At 33.0% G+C, this 19,757-nt stretch overlaps 1 protein-coding gene across 1 annotated transcript; it reads left to right on the plus strand.

Moving 5' to 3' along the window:
* The first annotated feature begins 488 nt into the window (after positions 1 to 488).
* LOC110033386 (cyclin-H1-1) lies at positions 489 to 19,186 on the plus strand. The gene is given in 15 exon segments (XM_020737346.1): positions 489 to 659; positions 896 to 946; positions 1,027 to 1,105; positions 1,244 to 1,347; positions 1,429 to 1,502; positions 1,651 to 1,723; positions 1,726 to 1,776; positions 1,860 to 1,928; positions 2,150 to 2,191; positions 15,097 to 15,174; positions 17,901 to 17,959; positions 18,144 to 18,228; positions 18,313 to 18,401; positions 18,493 to 18,570; positions 18,903 to 19,186. Coding segments are annotated over 15 exon segments (996 nt in total). The 5' UTR covers positions 489 to 599; the 3' UTR covers positions 18,907 to 19,186.
* Positions 19,187 to 19,757: the final 571 nt, after the last annotated feature.

Genomic DNA, 19,757 nt, shown 5'->3' on the forward strand with positions numbered 1-19,757 from the left:
CAAGGAATATACATTCACGTCAATGATCGAAATAAACTCTAGTACCTAAGCATTCTCACAACTATCAATGTGAGGCTCTCTATTCAACTCAATAGATCTCTAGAAATCATCAAGGAACTATAATCAAGCCAATATGCCCCTCTATATCCTATAAATAGGGGGTCTATAGCATGTATCAGGGGCTTTTAGGCCTTCGACTTATGCCTCTTTTAGGCTCTGGTATCTTAGGCTCTATCATCTAGGCCCACTTTTGCAGGGTTTCTTGTAACCTCAGTTACAGCATATAAAATAGGCCAGAGTGTCTCATAATACCTTGTTTGTCTTAGGGGTTAAGTTTATGTGTGCTCTTTTATTTTATTTCTACTTTTCTATCTCTCTTGGTTCCTACCTCCAATCATTCAGGATGTCTCATAAGATTAATCTTAATTCAACAAAATATTATAAATATAAAAAATCAAAATTTGAGTGTGCACATGAATTATGTCGTATGTATTTCCTGGTGCGATGGGGTTGCTCTGTCTCTGGAAGTTTTAAAACCTTAATAGCTTTTTGGAGTCGAAGTTCCTGGCATTCCTTGGGTGCCGAGGATTCGATTAGGGATGGCGGATTTCCAAACGTCCACCCACAGGGCGAAGTGGATTCTCACTCCAAGAGATCTGGTAATCCTCACTCCATATAACTGATCAATACTTCACTCTTCAGTGAAAGAAAAAAAATCGCGATTCCTGTTCTCAGAGCATGTAGGCCACACAAAGCCTTGAGCTTGCTGCAAAGAAATTCTTTCTCTTACAGTATTAATTTGAATTGTCCTCATGTCTGTTGCAATGCGATACAACTTTAGGGTTTGCAATTTTCACATTTTTCTTTTCGTTTTCTTTCTTCCAACTTCCTGCAGTTTGAAAAGCGAGAGGCTGCGAATTGGAGAGCAAGAAAGATGCTTGAACAAGTGCGCTTCAACACCATTCTTCCCTTTTTGATTCATATACTTTGGAAAATTTCAGCAATTTTTATATTTTTGATTTGTAGTATGGGTCAACAAGATTAGAGGTAGATGTTGATGGCTCTATTTCATATCCCGAACCCTTGCAGGGTCCAAAAGATAGCGGTTGTTGTTTCATTATCTCTGCCAAATCCTGATAATTAACTTCATGCGTCCTATCTCCTGTGGTACAAATAAATTGTAGTCTCATTTTTTATTTGATTATCATTGATCATCGCATTTGTTTTCTGCCTCTTCATTCAGCTGCAAAGCCTCTTAACTGTGAAGAAGAGCAGCTTATGCGGGTTTTCTATGAACAAAAGATTCAAGAAGTCTGTGGAGCATTCAAATTTCCCCATAAAATTCAAGTAAATTTTTTGTAGCTGTCTAGGTATTCGGTTAGTATTTCAGAATCAGCGCTTCCTAAATTAATGTGCTTTACCTTACAGGGAACAGCCATCATATACTTCAAGAGGTTTTATTTGCAATGGTCTGTTATGGAACATCACCCAAAACACATAATGTAAGACTTATTGGTTTTTCTTAGCTATCCAGTTTATTAAAATTTAGTACTTTACATAGATAGCTTTCATTTATGTATTGTTACTTCTTCCTACCTATAGGTCAGTAGTTTTAAATTTTGATTGATTCATGAGGCTGTGCATTTGCAGGCTAACTTGTATATACGCTTCATGCAAGGTTGAAGAAAATCATGTATCTGCAGAGGAACTTGGTAAGGGAATTCAGCTCAGCAGGACCATCAAGTGATTCTCAATAATGAAATGGTTGTTCTTCAGGTGCTTCAATTTCTAATTCTACAATTACAGTCAATTTATATTTTTGTGCATTTCTGAGATTATAATGTTCTGATATCGCCCAGAGTCTCGGGTTTGATCTTATTGTTTATGCTCCTTATCGATCAATTGAAGGCTTCATCGAGGACATAGAGGTGTCAAAGCTACTTTTTACTCTTATTATTTGTTTTTTCTTTATGGCTAGCTTATATATGCTTTTGTAGCATATTTCATGTTTGTTTCTTTGCTAGCATTTGAAATACAACTCTACAAAAGTATCAAGTTGCTTTAATTGTTTTTTTTAATGTGCTACCATGCTCTTAGTCTTATTTTTACTCATGCTATACATTAATTAGTAGTATTGTCGGTTCTGTAGGATTTTTCTCAAGCAAGGGATCCTGTAAAAGATAAGCTGAAGGTAAGTTTCATTTGTTTTGCTGTATTACATCTTAACTTACCTTGTGCCAGGCGCTTATCTTACCAGTAATTTATAATGGAAACTCGTCTATTTTTTTATTGAGAACCATGCATTTTTAATAAACTTAAGAAGTAGGTTGGACCTATTTTTTCATCAAATCTATTTTTTGTTGTGTAGAAAATTGAATTATTTTGATTTAAATTCAATTATAGTTTACGCTTTCTCCGTATTGCATTGAACTTGATTATCATAAATAGTGAATATTTGCCTACACAAAATGAGCTTTTTTTACTTTGAATTATGTAGAAGAGTATAGTGTTCCTTCTGTACATCCAAGATAATGGATAAGCTGTGTTATGTTAGTAAATTAAGATTTTCTCTTCTTTATGCAAAAAACCATTCAATCCTAAGTGTAGCTTATTTCCAACAACAACAACAAGAAGCCAAAAGTGACATTTATGTTAAAATCAAAGAGTGAAGTGTAGAGTAAATAAAGAGGTAAAATAGATTTGTGTTAAATCGTTTTTCTCTGAGAGTGCAAGGGTATGAGTAATCCTGACAAGTATTGAATGAAAGTAATGCAAATGAAGAGAAAAAATAGTGAGGGTTAAGTGTAGGACATGCCAAAATGACATCGATTTGTTGGATTTAGTAGTTTGGTTGTTCAAACCACAATCTTGGCTTCTTCGTGGATGAAGCACAAGATCATCACAACTTGTGTTTCAGGCGCATGGTGTGAGCGCAAAATCATTGTCATGCGATAAAATAATTCTCAAATTACTTTCTTTTCAAGGCTAAATAAGTAAAACCCTTACACTCTTCAAATTTGGAGATGAACCCTTTATAATAATAAGTAGTGGAGATAATGTTAGACCAACTAGCAACAACAATACAACTCAAATAGAGAAGGACACCATACATACTAAGCTACTATACTTAAAAATGGTTTTTGAGAAAATTGAAGGAAAATGATTTAATGTTAAATTATGATTTAAGAAAAAAGAAATAATTTATCAACTGAAGTAATGAGCCTTATGAGCTCAATTTTTTAATTTACAAAATCTTAGCTCTAGTAGCTTAAAGCCTTAAAACTTTAGATAAAACTTTAAATTTTGATTTTCAATTGAAAATAATGCCCACATAAGAGAAATAATGTTATTTTAAATGTTGTGGACTATTTGGGCTTGGCATTAAATTTTATGAATATATGAAAGTTGGAAACAAGGAACTTAAGTTTACATTATGTCAAGAAAATCTATGTACAAGAAAGATGTTGCTTTTAAGTGAGAAAAGTCCTGTTCTCTTAAATGGACCAGCTTTTGAAGTCTGGGATAACTTATTAAAATGATTTGCATGTGATGGAACGAGAAGGATGTTGAGAGTTTGAAGCATGGGAGAATATTTGCCCAGAAAGGCATTGCGTTTACTTGAGTATCAAAAGTATTTTTGGGCTAGCTCTTGGGTGATTTTGATAAAACAAACTAGGGAGACAAATAAGAGGGAAGAAAAAGCTATCTTATGCTTCCCAAAGTTGTAAATTCATGCCCCCTAGTTTTAAATTTACTTGAAGATTCTTGGGAGATTAATTAGTTGCTTCACTCTTTTGTTTTTACTTTTAGATATAGATTGGATGATAAACTAAATCCTAGGATTATTGTTCTTAAGGAATTACAACCCATAAGTACGTAATGATCTTTTAGACTTGAATTTTTTTAATGTAGTTGAATGTCCAAGAGTTTTTCTGATATTATCAAAGAGATAAAAGTCTCGAATGATGTGATTTGATCTTGTTAAAATCATAATAAGGAAAATAAAGGGCCTTAACAAGCAGCTTCCTATATTCCTATTCTATTAAGATCAATCAAGTTCAGTTTGTCAAGTTCAAAATAAACTTGATCCCAAGATTATACATAGGTACCGAAAGAGTGCTGACCAAGCTCAAATGAATTTACACGTTCATATTGAACTGTCTCTTCCATGTGGCTCATACCATCAAAAGGCTTTTGAGGAATTCCAAATGTCTAAAATAATAAAATGGGATTCTAATGTGTTTCAAAGTACTTTGATTTATTAATCTAGTAAGACTTCCCTAGCTTGCTCACATAATTGTGTAAGAGAGAGAAATTTAAACTTAGGAGCTTGTTCTTCCTTCTTAGACTTAACAAAATTTCATTTAATCTTCTCATAACATGCAACATGCTTCATCCATCATCTTTTATTGATTGACAATAAAACATTTTATTGTATATTAAACCTATCTTTGTACACTTAGAATAGGGATTAGTTAATGATTAGTGTAAAATTCAACAAGAATACAAAAATGAACCTTTGTGAGATGTCCTAGGGCATTTAAAGGACTTTCTTTAGCTTTTTTAATCTTGAAAATGGTAATGTTTGGATTATATTTAGTGAAGTTGGAATCCTGGTCCTTGATTAATTATCAAGCGATTAATTAAGTTGTTTAAGAAAACATATTTTTTAGAAACAGACCTTTTAGTTTTTCCTTATTAAATAAATGATTAAAAGCAAAAATTTACCATCGATTAAGAAACGTAATCTTAAATTGGCTTAATTAATCCTTTACCCAAATAAAATTTTAATTTATAGGCATTGGATTAATTAGCTACTAGTTAAGCTCGAACAAATTATCATCCAAGTCAAACTATATATGATATTATTTTAATTATTGTTATTTTCATTTTTATTTCACATCAAAATAACTTAATGGAAGTGGGGGTGGAGATATTTTAGCTTCACGGATTAGGTTTGAAGCTAACTTGATACGGTACTGTTACTGTTCCATCCTCATATGAAATGCATGCTTACATCATAGGAAACCAATAAATAACACATCATGCAATCACCTTTGGTCAACTTATGTCTACATATGGCTATCTCGAGCCAAATCCCAAGTTTTTTGTTTTTGTTTTTGTTTTTTTTTCTCTACTTGGTGTCCAGTGCCAACATCCTTTACACTTAAGCCCACTCCCAGTACTTTAGTGGCTTGCTTTACCTAAACAATTTCATCTATGCACAATGTTATCTCTCTTTCTTTGAATCGCCCCTGCTGTCTGTTTTTTTATTTCTTTTTCCCAATCATTTCGTGACCTCCCTCTTCCATTTTTATGCCCACTCTTCTATCCATCCTAGCACCTTATACTATAGCCATCGATTATATTTTTCTCACTTTCAATCTCCCTCCTCTCGCATGTCTTCCCCTTTGGCAATGGTTGTCTCCCTCAACCCCACTCATATACAGCTCTCTCCCTTCCTCCCTTCCTCCCTCCCTCTCTCTTTCTGTTTCAGTCTTGCCCTATATGCAATGTTGAATTAACTCAACTAACACATGATCAAACTGAATTTGTTGATATGTTTTATAATAGAGGCACTTTTTACCATTTTGAGATAATTATTTTCATAAAAATTAACTTGTTTGTTTTTGGTAGCTCTATTGTGTATCTAATATAGGTATCATCACTATTTAAGGTGTTTTCATATATTAATGTGAAGGCAATGTTCTTAATTGATAGCTGTCCAACTATTAATGCATATCTATCCAAGTCATCCTAATCTTCTTACTTCATAGATTTCAATTCTAATTCCAAAGATGTAGACAAAGCTTTTTTTAAGGAAGGCATTTTTTTATTTGCATCTTTCTAGCATGTAAAACATTTTCCATCGGATTCATCTCGTAAGCTTATATCTGGCTTTGAAACTAGTTAAAGAAAAATAGGCTAGAAGAAAAGTGAGGATGAGAAAGATCCCTTCTATAAAAAAAATGTTGTGTGATTTGGTGAGTTTTACTTGATTATCTCCAAAATCACATTGTAAAATATTTCTACCATAGTTAAGCGCCCGTTTGGGACTCCATGGCTATGAATTTTTTGTGGCTTCTATGCCTCGGAGAAGCAGAAGTGGCGTTTGGTTCCCTTTTTATTACTAGCGTTACGTCGGTCGGGGGCCACATCGAGTTGAACGCGGAAATGGAAGGAGGGTGCAGTCCGCGGCTGGAGCTCCGTTGCGAAGTGCATTTGATGTTGCTGCCCTTTCGGATTTCTGGTAATCCCACTCCATATCCTTGCATATATCTTTGTCACTCCTTTCTTACCCATATCGTCAGGGCTGAAACCCGGTTTCGCTCCCCTTCCTCCATTCGACGCCGACAACTTGCTGCAACCTTCAGGTGAAGTTTTCTTCTCCATGATTTTTTTTTTCTAAGCTTCATTCGCTGCCTACCTCTGCATTTCTTGTTTCTTCTGTGAAAATTTTGGCATTCTAGGCGTATTGCATATGTTTTGATGCAAATTTGAGGTTTGCAAGATAGATTAGTTAGCAACATCTTTACCTGTTCTGATCCATCTGTAGAAGCAATAAATATATATGAGCAATGCTCACTTGTTTATTTCAGATTTCTTTGTTGTTTTATTTTGTTTGGATAGTTATATGAGCACCGATTTTCAGTTTTTCTAAAAAATTATGTTGGTCGAATTGTTTGCTTTTGCTTTTTCAGTATGGAGTAATATTGTGGGGGGAGAATGTTGAGCACTGCTTATTTTTTTTACTTTATATAATACTTTTACAAGTAGAATTACATATGATTTGCTACACAATTGAAATTTGTATAATAGACAAGTTAGCCCTTTCTTGTTTTATCAAAAAAAAAAAAAAAAAATGTGATGAAATATATGAGCAACGCTCATCTGTTTGTTTCAAATTTCTTTGTTGGTTTATTTTATTAAGATAGATATGTGAGCATTTGTTACTAGTTTTTCTGACAAATTATGTTGCTCGAATTACTTGCTCTTACCTCCTGCTCAGTGTGAAGTATCTTGGAGAGAGAATGTTGAACACAACTTTTTTTTAAATTTATCTGAGACTTATAAATAGAATTGTGTATGATTTGCTGCGTATTTGAAAGTTTGTATGATAAATAAGTTAACAACATCCTCACATGTTCTTATCAATCAACATAAGTAATGGTGTGAAATATATATGAGCAAAATTCATCTATTTGTTTCAGACATATTTGTTGGTTTATTCTATTTGGATAGTTATACGAGCAATTGTTTTCAGTTTTTATGATAAATTATGCTGGTCAAATTGCTCAGAATTTTGAGCACTGTTTCTTTTTTTAGTTCTCTACAACTGAGATTTTTATAAATTGAATTGTATAAGATTTGTTGTATATTTAAAATATGCATGTTAGATAAGTTAGTAGCATCCTTATCTGTTCTGATGAATCAACAGAAGTAATGAGATGATTATATATGAGCAATGCTCATTTGTTTGTTTCGGTTTCTTTGTTGGTTTATTTTAATTGGATAGTTATATGAGCATTGATTTTGAGTTTTTCAAACAAATTATGCTAACCGAATTGTTTGCTTTGGTCTTCTCATTGTTGAATAATATTTTTTAGGGAGAATGTTATGTACAATTTTTTTTTTTTGTAGCTTTCTTCTGTTGAATTTTTTATAAATAGAATTGCATATACTTTGCTGCATATTTGAAGTTTGTATGATAGATAAATTAACACCATTGTGACCTCTTATGATCAATTAGTAGTAGCAATGAGAAGAAATATGTATGAACAATGCTAATCTGTTTTTTGGATTTGTTTGGATAGATATGTGAGCACTGGTGATACGTTTTTCTGACAATATATGCTGACTGAATTGCTTGCTCTTACCTCCTCAATGTGAACTAATATTTTGAGGGAGAATGTTGAGCATTGCTTCCTTTCTTTTAACCATTTTCTTTTGTTGAAACTTTCAAGAATAGAATTGTATATGCTTTGCCATACATTAGAAGTTTGCATGATCAAACAGTAGAAACCATGAAATGTACTACATTTCAGCATTGTTTATTTGTTTCTTTCATAATTTTGTGTACCTACTATGCATATGCATTCACTGAGGATATATGCCGAATCGAATATCAAATGGAGAATGATATTTAAATGTTATTTAAAGCGATGATGGAAAATAACTATCGAAAGGCTCAACCGATCAACAATTGTCAATTTTAAATTGACGAGGTTGTTTTCCCATTGATACTACCTGTCGCTAGAGAACACGTTCGAGTGCTTATCCGATTTGGGAAAACAATGATTATGGATGGAGTCTTTTTTTGTTAAGAGATCTCACTAAGCTATAATTGTTATCTCAAGGATCTGAATTGACTAGCGTGATAGAAACATAAAATTGGTTACTGTATCTTATCTGGCATGTATTTCGAGGGTTCGCATTAGTGTTTCGATATGCATAACAAATACAAAGATTCTGAAATGAACAAAGAAACAATGCTCATATATATTTCATGTTATTGTTTCTACTGATTGATTAGAACATGTAAGGATGCTGCTAATTTATCTATCATGTAATCTTCAAATATGCAACAAAGCATGTACAATTTTATTTATAAAGTCTCAGCAGAAGAAAACTACCAAAAAAAGAAATAATCTTCAACTTTTCTCTCAAAAAATATTACTCCACAATGATGAGGAGGCAAGAACAAACAATTTGGCCAACATTATTTTTCAGAAAAATTAAAAATCAATGCTCACATATCTATCCAATTATAAAACAAGAAAGAAATCTGACACTAACAGATAAACATTGCTTGGTTTGCTTAGATGATTTACATGATTTTAATCCTTAGGATGTTTGCCGACCCGTTGGTTGTTTGATTTCTCTTTATGATGAGGCTTTCAGAATGCGATTTGGTGAGCACATTTCACATTTCTTGTGAAATGTTTGGTAGAGCGATGATGGAAAAAACATAAGTGCTCAACCGATTACCAAATGTGAATATAGAAAAAAAATAACCATGTAAATTTGTCACAGATATTGTCTGTTTTTTATGCCTACATTTATGCCTACATAACACAATTGGTGATCATGGATGAAGCTATCTTTGACATCTATGAACTGATTATGAGCTTTACTTTTACTCTTTATTTGACATATTCTTGCTTAGGTTCATGCATTGTTATTTTATATGTCAAATTATGTTGATAATTTTTTTTTACTTAGATATCAGAGGATAAACAAAAAGATGGGTTATCTGTTATTTGGGATTGGGAGACCGATATTTTTTTGTGATTTATGTTAAAAAAGGTAGAAAAGGGCAATAGACCAATAACACATTTCAATAAGGAATGTTAGCAAAATATAACCAAACTCTTTCAAGAAAGAATTGGTGGACTGTACGACAAAATCTAGCTGAAAAATAAATGAGATCAGCTTAAAAAGGATTGAAAGTTTTGGAAGGATCTTATGAGAGGGGCCACTAGTTTAGGATGAGACCCTATTAGAAAAACAGTTGAGCATCTGAAGAGTGGTGACGAGAAATTTCAGTAAGTAGAACATCTTACATTCAATATTTCTTAATTTAAAATTTTGCATCTTAGAAGACTAATTTATCAATTGTAGGTTTTACTGAATGTGAAGAAATTTAGATTTGCTAGCATTGAGCCGATGTTGGAGAAGCTAGATACTATGCTCTTGGTGTTGTAGTAACAGGGGTTTATGTCTGGGTCACAACTGAAGAGCCCACCCCTAATCTGGATGAGTTTGAATGTGCTCATGCGAACGAGGTCTACGAGGAACAACAGGAAGAAAGGAATCAAGGGGAAATTAATCACTCCAAGTGACCTGGACCCTTGGCACAAAAAGGAAAAAAAAAAGTAAAGTCGGGGCAACTCATCTATCCCATCGGATATCACAGTTGTTGACGAACTGCACGAGCATTACTTTGAGTGCTCGCACTACTCTCCTTGCATACTCGACAATGATAGGCATTGTCAAGCTGTTGGATTCAATTCCTGAAATTTTCAAGCATATGCCCTTATACTTATTTTGCTATAAAACTTTGAAGGAATGAACAAGCGAGAGGTTTTTTTCACCTCTCTGAACTTAGGATTCCTTATCTCCGTTATTTTTTAGATAGTCTGACTAGTTAGATGTCATGCACATGTTTTTTAGTTATTGGTACTATGGCAGAGTGATTATTTGTAGTATTTGACATCTCTGTTGTAAACTATAGATTGTGTGTACTATTTCTGATGTTTGATTATTTTTAGATTTTCGTAGTTTTAACACTTTTATTGCGTGCATTTTGAGCATTTACCTGCACTAAGAATAACATATTCTTTTGAAATAAACTTTACATTATTCTTTCATACAAATGGAGCCACCAAATGAGGAGTTTATAGAGATTGTTGAGCAAAATACCTGCACAATTTGTCTGATTCATGAGTACTACCGAAGACACATTTGTAAGACACCTTATGTCTCATCGTCATCTGTGGGTGACAAATGGGTTGGTGAACTAATGAAAGCTCATCCAAGCCGAATTCACATCATGTTCAGGGTGTCAAAAATTATTTTATGTGATGTATTCAATGAATTTCAATCCAAATATGGTTTGCATGGATCTTTGTGATTTACATTCTGAGAAGTCCTAGCTATCACACTTTTCATTATGTTGTATAATGAGTCCATTTGTGCAGCTTCTGAGTGTTTCCAACACTCTACATAGACGATCAACAGGTATTTCTATGTTGGGGTTAACTCTAGTTAAAATGGCTACGGACATCGTCAAACAATTGGACCCATCTTGTGCTCAAACACCTTGGGAAATTCATAGTGATCTGAGGTACGTGCCGTTTTTCAAGGTATTGAACTCACTCACTATTCATCATTCAATTAATGAAAGGAAAATTATAAATTACTTAAGTTGTCATTTTTTTTATAATAAAGGCTGCATGGGAGCAATTGATGGAATGCATGTTGACGCACTCATGGGGAATTAGGAAAAAATAGCTTATATCGGTAGGTGTGGAACTGCTACATAGAACATATTAGCAGTACGTGATTTCAACATGTGTTTCACGTTCGTGATGACTGGTTAGGAAGGGAGTGCTCGTGACAACAGTATATTTAAATTTGCAACCCGATGACCCGAATATAAATTTCGGATGCCTCCCTATAATTGGTGCTTGTAACTAATTTATCACTATTATATTTCTATTTGAAATAATCTAGTTATGTTATCTTTATTCAGGAAAGTATTATATGGTCGATTTGGGATATCCATTGCAATGGGGCTTTTTGAAATCATTTCCTGACACAAGATATCACATCCGACTTTGAGCTCAGCAGTCAAGTGATTAGAGGGAGGAATGAGTTGTTCAACAAACGACACTCGTCATTACATAGTATTATCAAGCAAGCATTCGGTGTATGGAAGAAGAAGTGGGTCATACTCCAAGATACGTCTGCATATTCTTTCAAAAAAAGTGGTCAAGTTAGTTGTTGCAAAAACTGTATCCATAATTTTATATGGAGGCATCTATCTCGAGATAATATTGATTTTAGGGTCTTAGATGACAATCCTACCTACATGCCCGAGGAAGCTAACCAACATCAAGCCGGAAATTCAGTGCAAGAAGAGGAATGTAGGACGAACGAGTGCAACACTTATGAGGGAGGTGTCGAGGAGATGTTTTAGTTGAGAGAGTAGATTACTGATGCTTTGGTGAATGCAACAACGTTGCTTATGTAGCATCATCTAGTTATTTGTAGCTGATGATTATAATTCATCTTCATGTATATCTCTAGATGTATTTTTTCAAAATATATATAACAAACTATGTTGTAACTTTCTTTTCTTTTTGCACCGATAAGCTTTAATTTTTAATATTAAGACTGCTTATATTTTTTTTAGAATCTCTTGAATGTTGTATCAACTTAATTTTTTTTAATTAGAGAAATATTTTATTATAATAACAAGAAACATGAGCTCAAGATCATCAAGTAATTTGAAAGTTCCACTCTGTCATTAAAGCGACAAGTGTGTTCAATACCAGTCTAGGAGGGAAGCTAGCTACGGGAGAAGATTTTATTTTTGTCCCAAAAAAAGGACTCCTGCAGATTGCGACTACTTTCAGTGGGTTGATGCACTGACGAGGTACCTCCAGACGTGATCAGTCGAGGAGAGATGCAGAGATGGAGAGGATATTGTCCCAAAAACTTTATCATCATGATTTCAAGTCAAACATCATTCTAGACTTGATGATTGTCATTGTTGTTCTTGTTGTTGTAGTCTTTTGCTTCAAACAACTAATCTTTTTTCTATGTATTAGAGTATTTGGATTGGATTGTCAATTTTTAGCAGTACGAACTATTTCTGTTATTAAATTCTGAATATATTACATGTATAAAGGTAAAACAGTATTTCTCAACAGAAATAGCAGCAACATAGCAGATTTCCCAAACAGACACCTGCTTCTTCATTAGTTGCCTTTTGCCAGCTCCTAAAAAGTTGTTTCTCTAGGAAGCAGCTTTACAGCAGCTTCTTGAAAAAGCAACAACCGCCCCACCCTAAGATGGTCAGATTTTAACTTTTTCTTAGTATGATCCTATAAAAGAAAATAGACAGGCAATAAAAGACTTCAAGAAGTAGATAAAAAACTTGAACTTTTAGTTCTTGTTCATAAAAAAAGGAATTTTCCTGACGAATATGCACTTTAGATCCATTGACTATTTTGGCATCATCATGTTTGTCTTCAACATCATAGCATTTGCACCAACACTTTCATGCTTGCACTATGTTCAAAAGTAGGGTAATCTCCCTCTCCTTACTTCTCTTCTTTTTTACGTAGTCAGCTCTCTGATTCATTTATTTCCTCTTTTTATTCTTTTTTCTATTCTTCACTTTTTCTCTCTTCTCTTTACTTCTCTCTGCCTCTCCCTTTTTAATGTTCTCTGGTTCCCTCACAACCCATAGCTTTCCTCTTATTTGTTATTATACAACCTGATTAGGGAGGTTGAGATTAAATCAAACCTTGATCAGATTTGATTCGAAGTTCATAGCAAAAATACTTTTCCCGGGAAGATAAACCCTTAAGTTTCTCATCAACCGTAAATTTTTTGGTTTGATTTAATGACAAAAAGAAAGAATTTTAAAGAACATTGTATGTTGAAACTGTACCAATACATCAAGAATTTTCCATGAATAGATATGTTAGTATTTGATATTTTATGCTCACATGCACATCTATTGTTCAAAGTGATGGGGATATAAATGGTGATGTTATTAGCAGAATTTAGGTTGGTTGGTTGAAGTGGAGGAATGCATTAGGCCTATTGTGTGGTAGAAAAATACTGTTCAAACTTGAAGGAAAATTTTATAAGATGGTGGTGAGAACCGGAACACTTTATGGTGCAGAATGTTGGCTTTTAAAAGAGAAGCATAAAATAAAGTTGTGTCGCTGAGATGAGAATGCTTAGGTGGATGAGTGGCTTGACACTTAAAGACAAAATGCTAGACGATCTATCCATGAGTGGGCTGGTGTAGCTCTAATTGTAGACGAGATTAGAGAGCGTTGTTTTAGATGGTTTGGTCACATTAAACGTCGACTATCTAACGATCCAGCTAGGAGAGTAACGATCCAGCCGTCGACTATCTAACGATCCAGCTAGGAGAGTAGATGTTTTAGATTCAACTTATGTTAAAAAAGGCAGAGGTAGACTTAAGAAGACTTTGGCATATTATATAAAAAATGATCTTAATCCATAAGAATTAAATGAAAATATGACACTCAATAAAACATAAGGGAGAAAAGGATTCATGTAGCCGCCCACTTAGTGGGATAAAGGCTTATTGTTGTTGTTGTATGCCCACTTAGAAGACTAAGATTGTAAAAATCAGATCGGATATCGAACTGGAATGAGTGATTCAAGGTTTAATGGTTCAATTGAAACATCGATTGAAGATGTAATAAATATTAAAATTATTTTAATATAATTCAAATAATATTATAATGACAGTTATTTTATTTTATCAATTCAATAAATAATATTTTAATTTAGGAAATTTCATTTTTGAATATTTTGAATAATATTTTAAATCATAATTTTGAGAGAGGATATTTTCTCTATTTTTAATTTTCCTACCTTTTTTTTTATCCATCCGATTAAAATTAAAAATGCTAAGTTTGGATTCTATTAGAACTGACTGGTTCACCGGATCGCCGGTTCAAATCCTGGTTTCGATAGTTCAATCCCGATTTTAATTAGAAATAGTTTTGAACTTGGATCAAAGCGGTCGAATGATCTACTGACTGTTAATCAATCAAACCTGCCTGTCTGGTCCGATTTTTAAAACCATGTAGACAACTTTAAAATGAAATTTACCTGGTTTATCTGCCAATTTAGCGCTGTACTTTTGCCTGAACACTACTGCACTGTGTTCATAGTTTATTAATTGAACTAGTCAAGTTTCGAAGGAGAGATTGAGGATATCTAGTTAGAACCTTTCTCTTTTTTCAGTTACGATCATATACTTATAATAAGCTCCTGTGTAGCATCCTGATGGATGCGTAGTCTGGTTAGAAATGCTCACGTGATAGGGGGAAAGCCATAGTTTAGCAGGACTGGGTGATGTGTAGTCTCTAATCTATTACTGGAGTCCTGCTAATACAAACAATGAGGACATGTAATTTTTTGGACGAACGAACCTATTTGTTCAATGACATGAAGATTGAATGAGTAAAAAAAAATCTGAATCTTTCTTTTGTTGGCTTAAATTAACATTTTACCAGGCCATGCAATCTTCATTGATGGATTTTTTGGTCACATTCTGTTTGAAATTTATGAAGAACTTGGCCACTCACTTCTTACCTATTTTTGGCGCACAAGCTTCTGCTTAGACCTGGAATTGTCAAAGTACACATCAGTGCAAAATTGCATTTACTGTATGATTTGTTATTTTCAATGTCAACATTTTAATTGTTTCATGCAGGAATTTTCAAATTTTTATTTTTAAATGTATCTTCTTTGAAACTAATAATGTAACGGATATGAACATTTTGGTATTTTGATGTAATTCTCTTTTCCAAATAGGAACTGCGAGAAGCTGCTAGTTTTGAGGTGGACAAAGCTATGTTGACTGATGCTCCTTTGCTCTTTCCTCCTGGGCAGGTACTATGGTTCTTAAAAATTATTCTATTTTTTATGCATATGACTTTAGAAAACTGATATTTTTCACCATTTCTGGTGCTTTGAAGATTGGACAGTGGAAATAAACGGATGAGAATTGGTATACAAGCTTGAAACAAAAGTCCTGAAAAAAAAATGATTTAGATATGTCATGTAATAAAGAGCATGCATTCCATACATACGTTGTTACATAATCATTCAGCAGGATAACGTAAAGAAAAAATTGAAACTGCAGGGTTGCATTTTTGGGTGTTTTTATATTGATAGTGAACTATCATCCACTTAACAATCCGTGCTGAACATTAGTACTTCAACTTGAATGTCTGTGGAAATGAGGCATGAATAGATTGGTGCATACAGGCATTCATACATGCATGCATATGCAGACGTCCATGCATCTTGATGAAATTCATGAAACATCTGTACATATTTAGATAACTATGTGTAATGCCTCTTTTGTTTTGTAGAATTCATTGCAGAAAAAAAATAAATAAATTAATTTTTGTTGTAATTTGCTTAAATTTGACAATTATATTAAAAAAAAAAAAAACTGTGTTGCTGAGATGATAATGATTAGGCGGGTGAGTGGCTTTAATTAGAGACAAAATGCTCTGCGAAAGGGTTATTGTCGCACTAGTGACACACAAGATTAGAGAGAGTCATCATAGATGATTTTGTAACATTAACGTCGGTTATTTGATGATCCAGTTATGAGAGTATATATTTTAGATTTGACTTATGTTAAGAAATGTCGAAGGTAGGTCTAAGAAGAACTGGGTGTGCTGTATAAAAACTAATTTTAGTTTGTTAGAACTAAATGAAAATAGACTTATGTTAAGAAATGTTGTTGTTGTTGTCGTCTAAATTTGATGATTATAACTATTTTTCTAAAATTCTAATTAAGATAAACCTTTTGGCTTATTTGAATCACAAGCTACTTTTTTGCTTTAAGAAAACATTAAATCTGCTTATGTGAGTCTTAATTGTGTCTATAAGGTTTCTGAGAATTTCGTTTCTGAGAATACCGTGTTTGTGGTAATATTTGATAAGGATAGATGCCCTTTCCAATTTCTCCATGGTGCTTATATCAGCTTACATTTTTCAGTGACAGTGCAAATATGAGGCACAGTATTGTATATTTTTCATTAAATATATATTTGATTTATAAACTTCTATATGAATGTTATATAACTTTTATGCTAATTTCATCATTTTCTTTCCTACTCTTGAATTAGAAAATTTACTTGTGCAAGTATAAGTCAGACAACGACTAATTCTCTTTGAACTCATATTTGGAGGTTTAGAGATTTGTTAGTGGACCTTAAAGCAAATATAGGGTTTTAAGAGTGGTTAATGTGCACTGCTTTACCCTTCTATTGACTATTTCTATGAATCAAATCATGTACATTTGGAACTTAACCACTGTTTTCAATGTCTCCTTTCTTTATGTATGCCTTGCATGCTTTATTAATGTAACGATGGCATGTATTTTTTTTTGGAGATTGCAATTGCTATAAATTAGAAGAATGGCAGTATAGATGTGTGCTAGAAATAGAGACTACGTAAAGTTAGTTCTGGTCTTCTTGAGGATAAGTTTGAGATGTAAAATGCAATACATAGAAAGCAATGGAAGAGCTATTTTGGTGAGGGGGCCATTTTTAATTTAAGTGGGCCTAGTGACTGGAATGAGTCAATTTATATGCTTGAGGTTTGATGAATGTATTTGATAATAAGATTAGGGTTGTCAATATTGGATCCAATATGTAAACTCTACTCTAAATTGACACAAGAAATTTGGGTTTGGGCTACCTTGTGTAAGAGTCAGGTTGGGTTTTAGTGTGTGTTTTACATAATTTTGTTTTTTTGTTTTTAAAAATAAATTGACATGTTAAAATCACACAATTTTTAGATGTTGAAAGTGTTTTTAAAAACTTTCATACTTTAATGAAATAGTTTAGCATGTTTATTTCAAATCAAAACAAAATAAAAATAAAAATTAGAAAATAAAAAACAAATATGATCCCAAATGGCCCCTTAGTAAATGAATTTGCTATTTTAATTAATTATTATTATTTAAATCAATTTATATATCATTGCAATATAAAATTTATAATGTTTATTATTTGACATTTAATCAATAATATCAATCAATACCACAACAATTTTTTGACCAAAATCAACAACTCTTAACAACTCTGTAGACAGTAGCCTTGCCAAACAGGTACAGGTTTCTATTTTACTCCGAAACACTAGGGCTCCATTACACAACGCAGCAATACAGGACAATTTTTCAGAATTGTAGAATTTAACTTTCAAATAAATGGTTATGATTGGACTTTGATTGGCGACTTTGATAATCACATCGATTAATAATTTCTAGTTTGTATTATTAAGTCAGTCGATGTATTACAGTGATCCATAGCATATCAGCATATTTTTCTGGTGTAATTGTAACAGTGAATTGACAAATTATTATGGATTTGTTAATAATCCACTTTGATTCTTGTTTTTTTAAGGCTTTCAACCATTATGGATTTGTCAATAATCCACTTTGATGCTTATTTTCTTAAGGCTTTCAACCATCAAAACTTACCACTGAAATGCAGCTCATTGATTCGGAATGATATTTTTTGCATTCTTACCTGTACTTATTAATTTTAAACCTTAAACCTACTCCCATGATTAATCATTCTTTGCTATATGCACAGTTAGCATTGTCAGCCCTGCGCAAGTCAAACGAGGTACTCCATGTTATCGATTTTGAAAGGTTTTTGAGCTTCCCATTTTTCCTTCTGTATTTTTTTCACATTCCTCACCTATTCAAAACCTTTATTCAACTTGTTTACACATTTCGTATATGATCTTCCTTTCAGTTATGTTTATATTCCTCATTTTGTTCTGAATCATGCTCTTTACCATCTCATAAACTCTATTATTTCATTCCTCAACAGATATTTGGAAAGAACTCTCACACGACAACACAATTTTCTCAGCACTTCTCAGCTCATTGAGTCTCTGAATGCAATTGATTTTTTGGTAATTATAATGAATTTAAATGCCCCATTATTTTATAAGGTGATCAGCTCCAAACCATTCATTCATTATTTATTATTGTTCAAGGTTGGCAAAGTTGCCATTCCCACAGCAAAAGATATGAGGCATATAGATAGAAAATTACGAAGCTGTTTGGATCCAAGCTTACCAGACGAGTACTTCAGCTTTTACTACAGAGCTATGGATATTTCTTTTGTTTTTTTAAGTGGCTGTATTGTTTACTCTTTTCTTGCTGCATCTCTACAGTGGTAAAAAGCGGGACAAGAAATCAAAGCACAAATCAAAGAGAAGTTCAAGTGAGATGCAAGGAATGCCTTTTGAAGGGTAAGATCCCTCTTTTGGGGAAATATTTTCATACCGCACGCAGCTCTGCATGCGTATTCCATTAACCCCACAATACCTCCATAATAACATATGAATAACATTGAAATGGAACCCGCGAAGATTATTAAAAGGTTATTGAGATTATATGTTATTGAAATTAATACCTCAATAACCTCCCAATAACCCCCTAATAGCCGTGAAACAGAGGTTATTGAGGGGTTATTACGCTCGCAGCTATGCATGCGTATTCTGTATGTAAATATTTCCCCTCTTTTTGTTGTGTACTTTATTGCTTAATAATGATTTGTTTCTGTTTCTGTTTCTGTTGCCAGATGAGGCGGTCTCTTGGAATCTCTTGCAAGAGAATGTATTGGAGGCACTAACTGCAACATTTGTCGATTGTGAACTGGAATTTGGGCGTTTTATTGCAGCTTATGATTAGAGTTTTTAAAGATTTTTTATACGTTTCTGTCAGATTTACTGGGACTAGTTAAACTAAGGTTTTGTTTGGTTTAGAGTGAGAAAAGGAAAAGTAATTTGGAATGGAAATGAGATGACAATGAATTAAATTAAATATGATTTGTGCAGTTTGTTTGGTTCACAAAATAGTTGGATACTTTCAAATTTATTTATTTGAATAAAGATCAAACCTTTGAATGAAACTTTTCTTATATAGACTGAATAGTATGGTAGATATTCTGAAATCAAAATTTTCCATATGATAATTCCATCTTCAACATGTTAAAAAAACACAATTTTACATGATATAATAAATTACATATGATAAGTTCATCAAAGGCTTTTTTTAGTTGTTATTTATGTCTGTCAGGCCTTTATTTAATTTGGGACAGCTTTCCTCATTTGGAATTCGGCAGATGAACTCTTACATTGAGCTGATGTTTCATCATATTGCATGCCCATTGTTTACTCTAAACTCTTCAAATTTGTCCATATTGATTTGTTGTTCCATCTTGAAAGTTTCAGTTGAAAGGAAAGATTTATGTGTACAGTTAGTTAGGGTTGTCAAAAAAGCTCCTTTGCAGGTAGCTCGTGCTCGGCTTGTTAAGTACTTGTTTGAATTGTTTTTAGGTAGCGAGCCGAACATTTTTTTAAGCTTAAATTATAAATGAGTCAAATAAAAACAAGTTTTTGTTTGATCTTGTTCAGCTCTTTAAAACTCAAAAAAA

The sequence above is a fragment of the Phalaenopsis equestris genome, unplaced genomic scaffold (genome assembly GCF_001263595.1).
Source record: "Phalaenopsis equestris unplaced genomic scaffold, ASM126359v1 Scaffold001160, whole genome shotgun sequence".
Classification (NCBI taxonomy): Eukaryota; Viridiplantae; Streptophyta; class Magnoliopsida; order Asparagales; family Orchidaceae; genus Phalaenopsis; species Phalaenopsis equestris.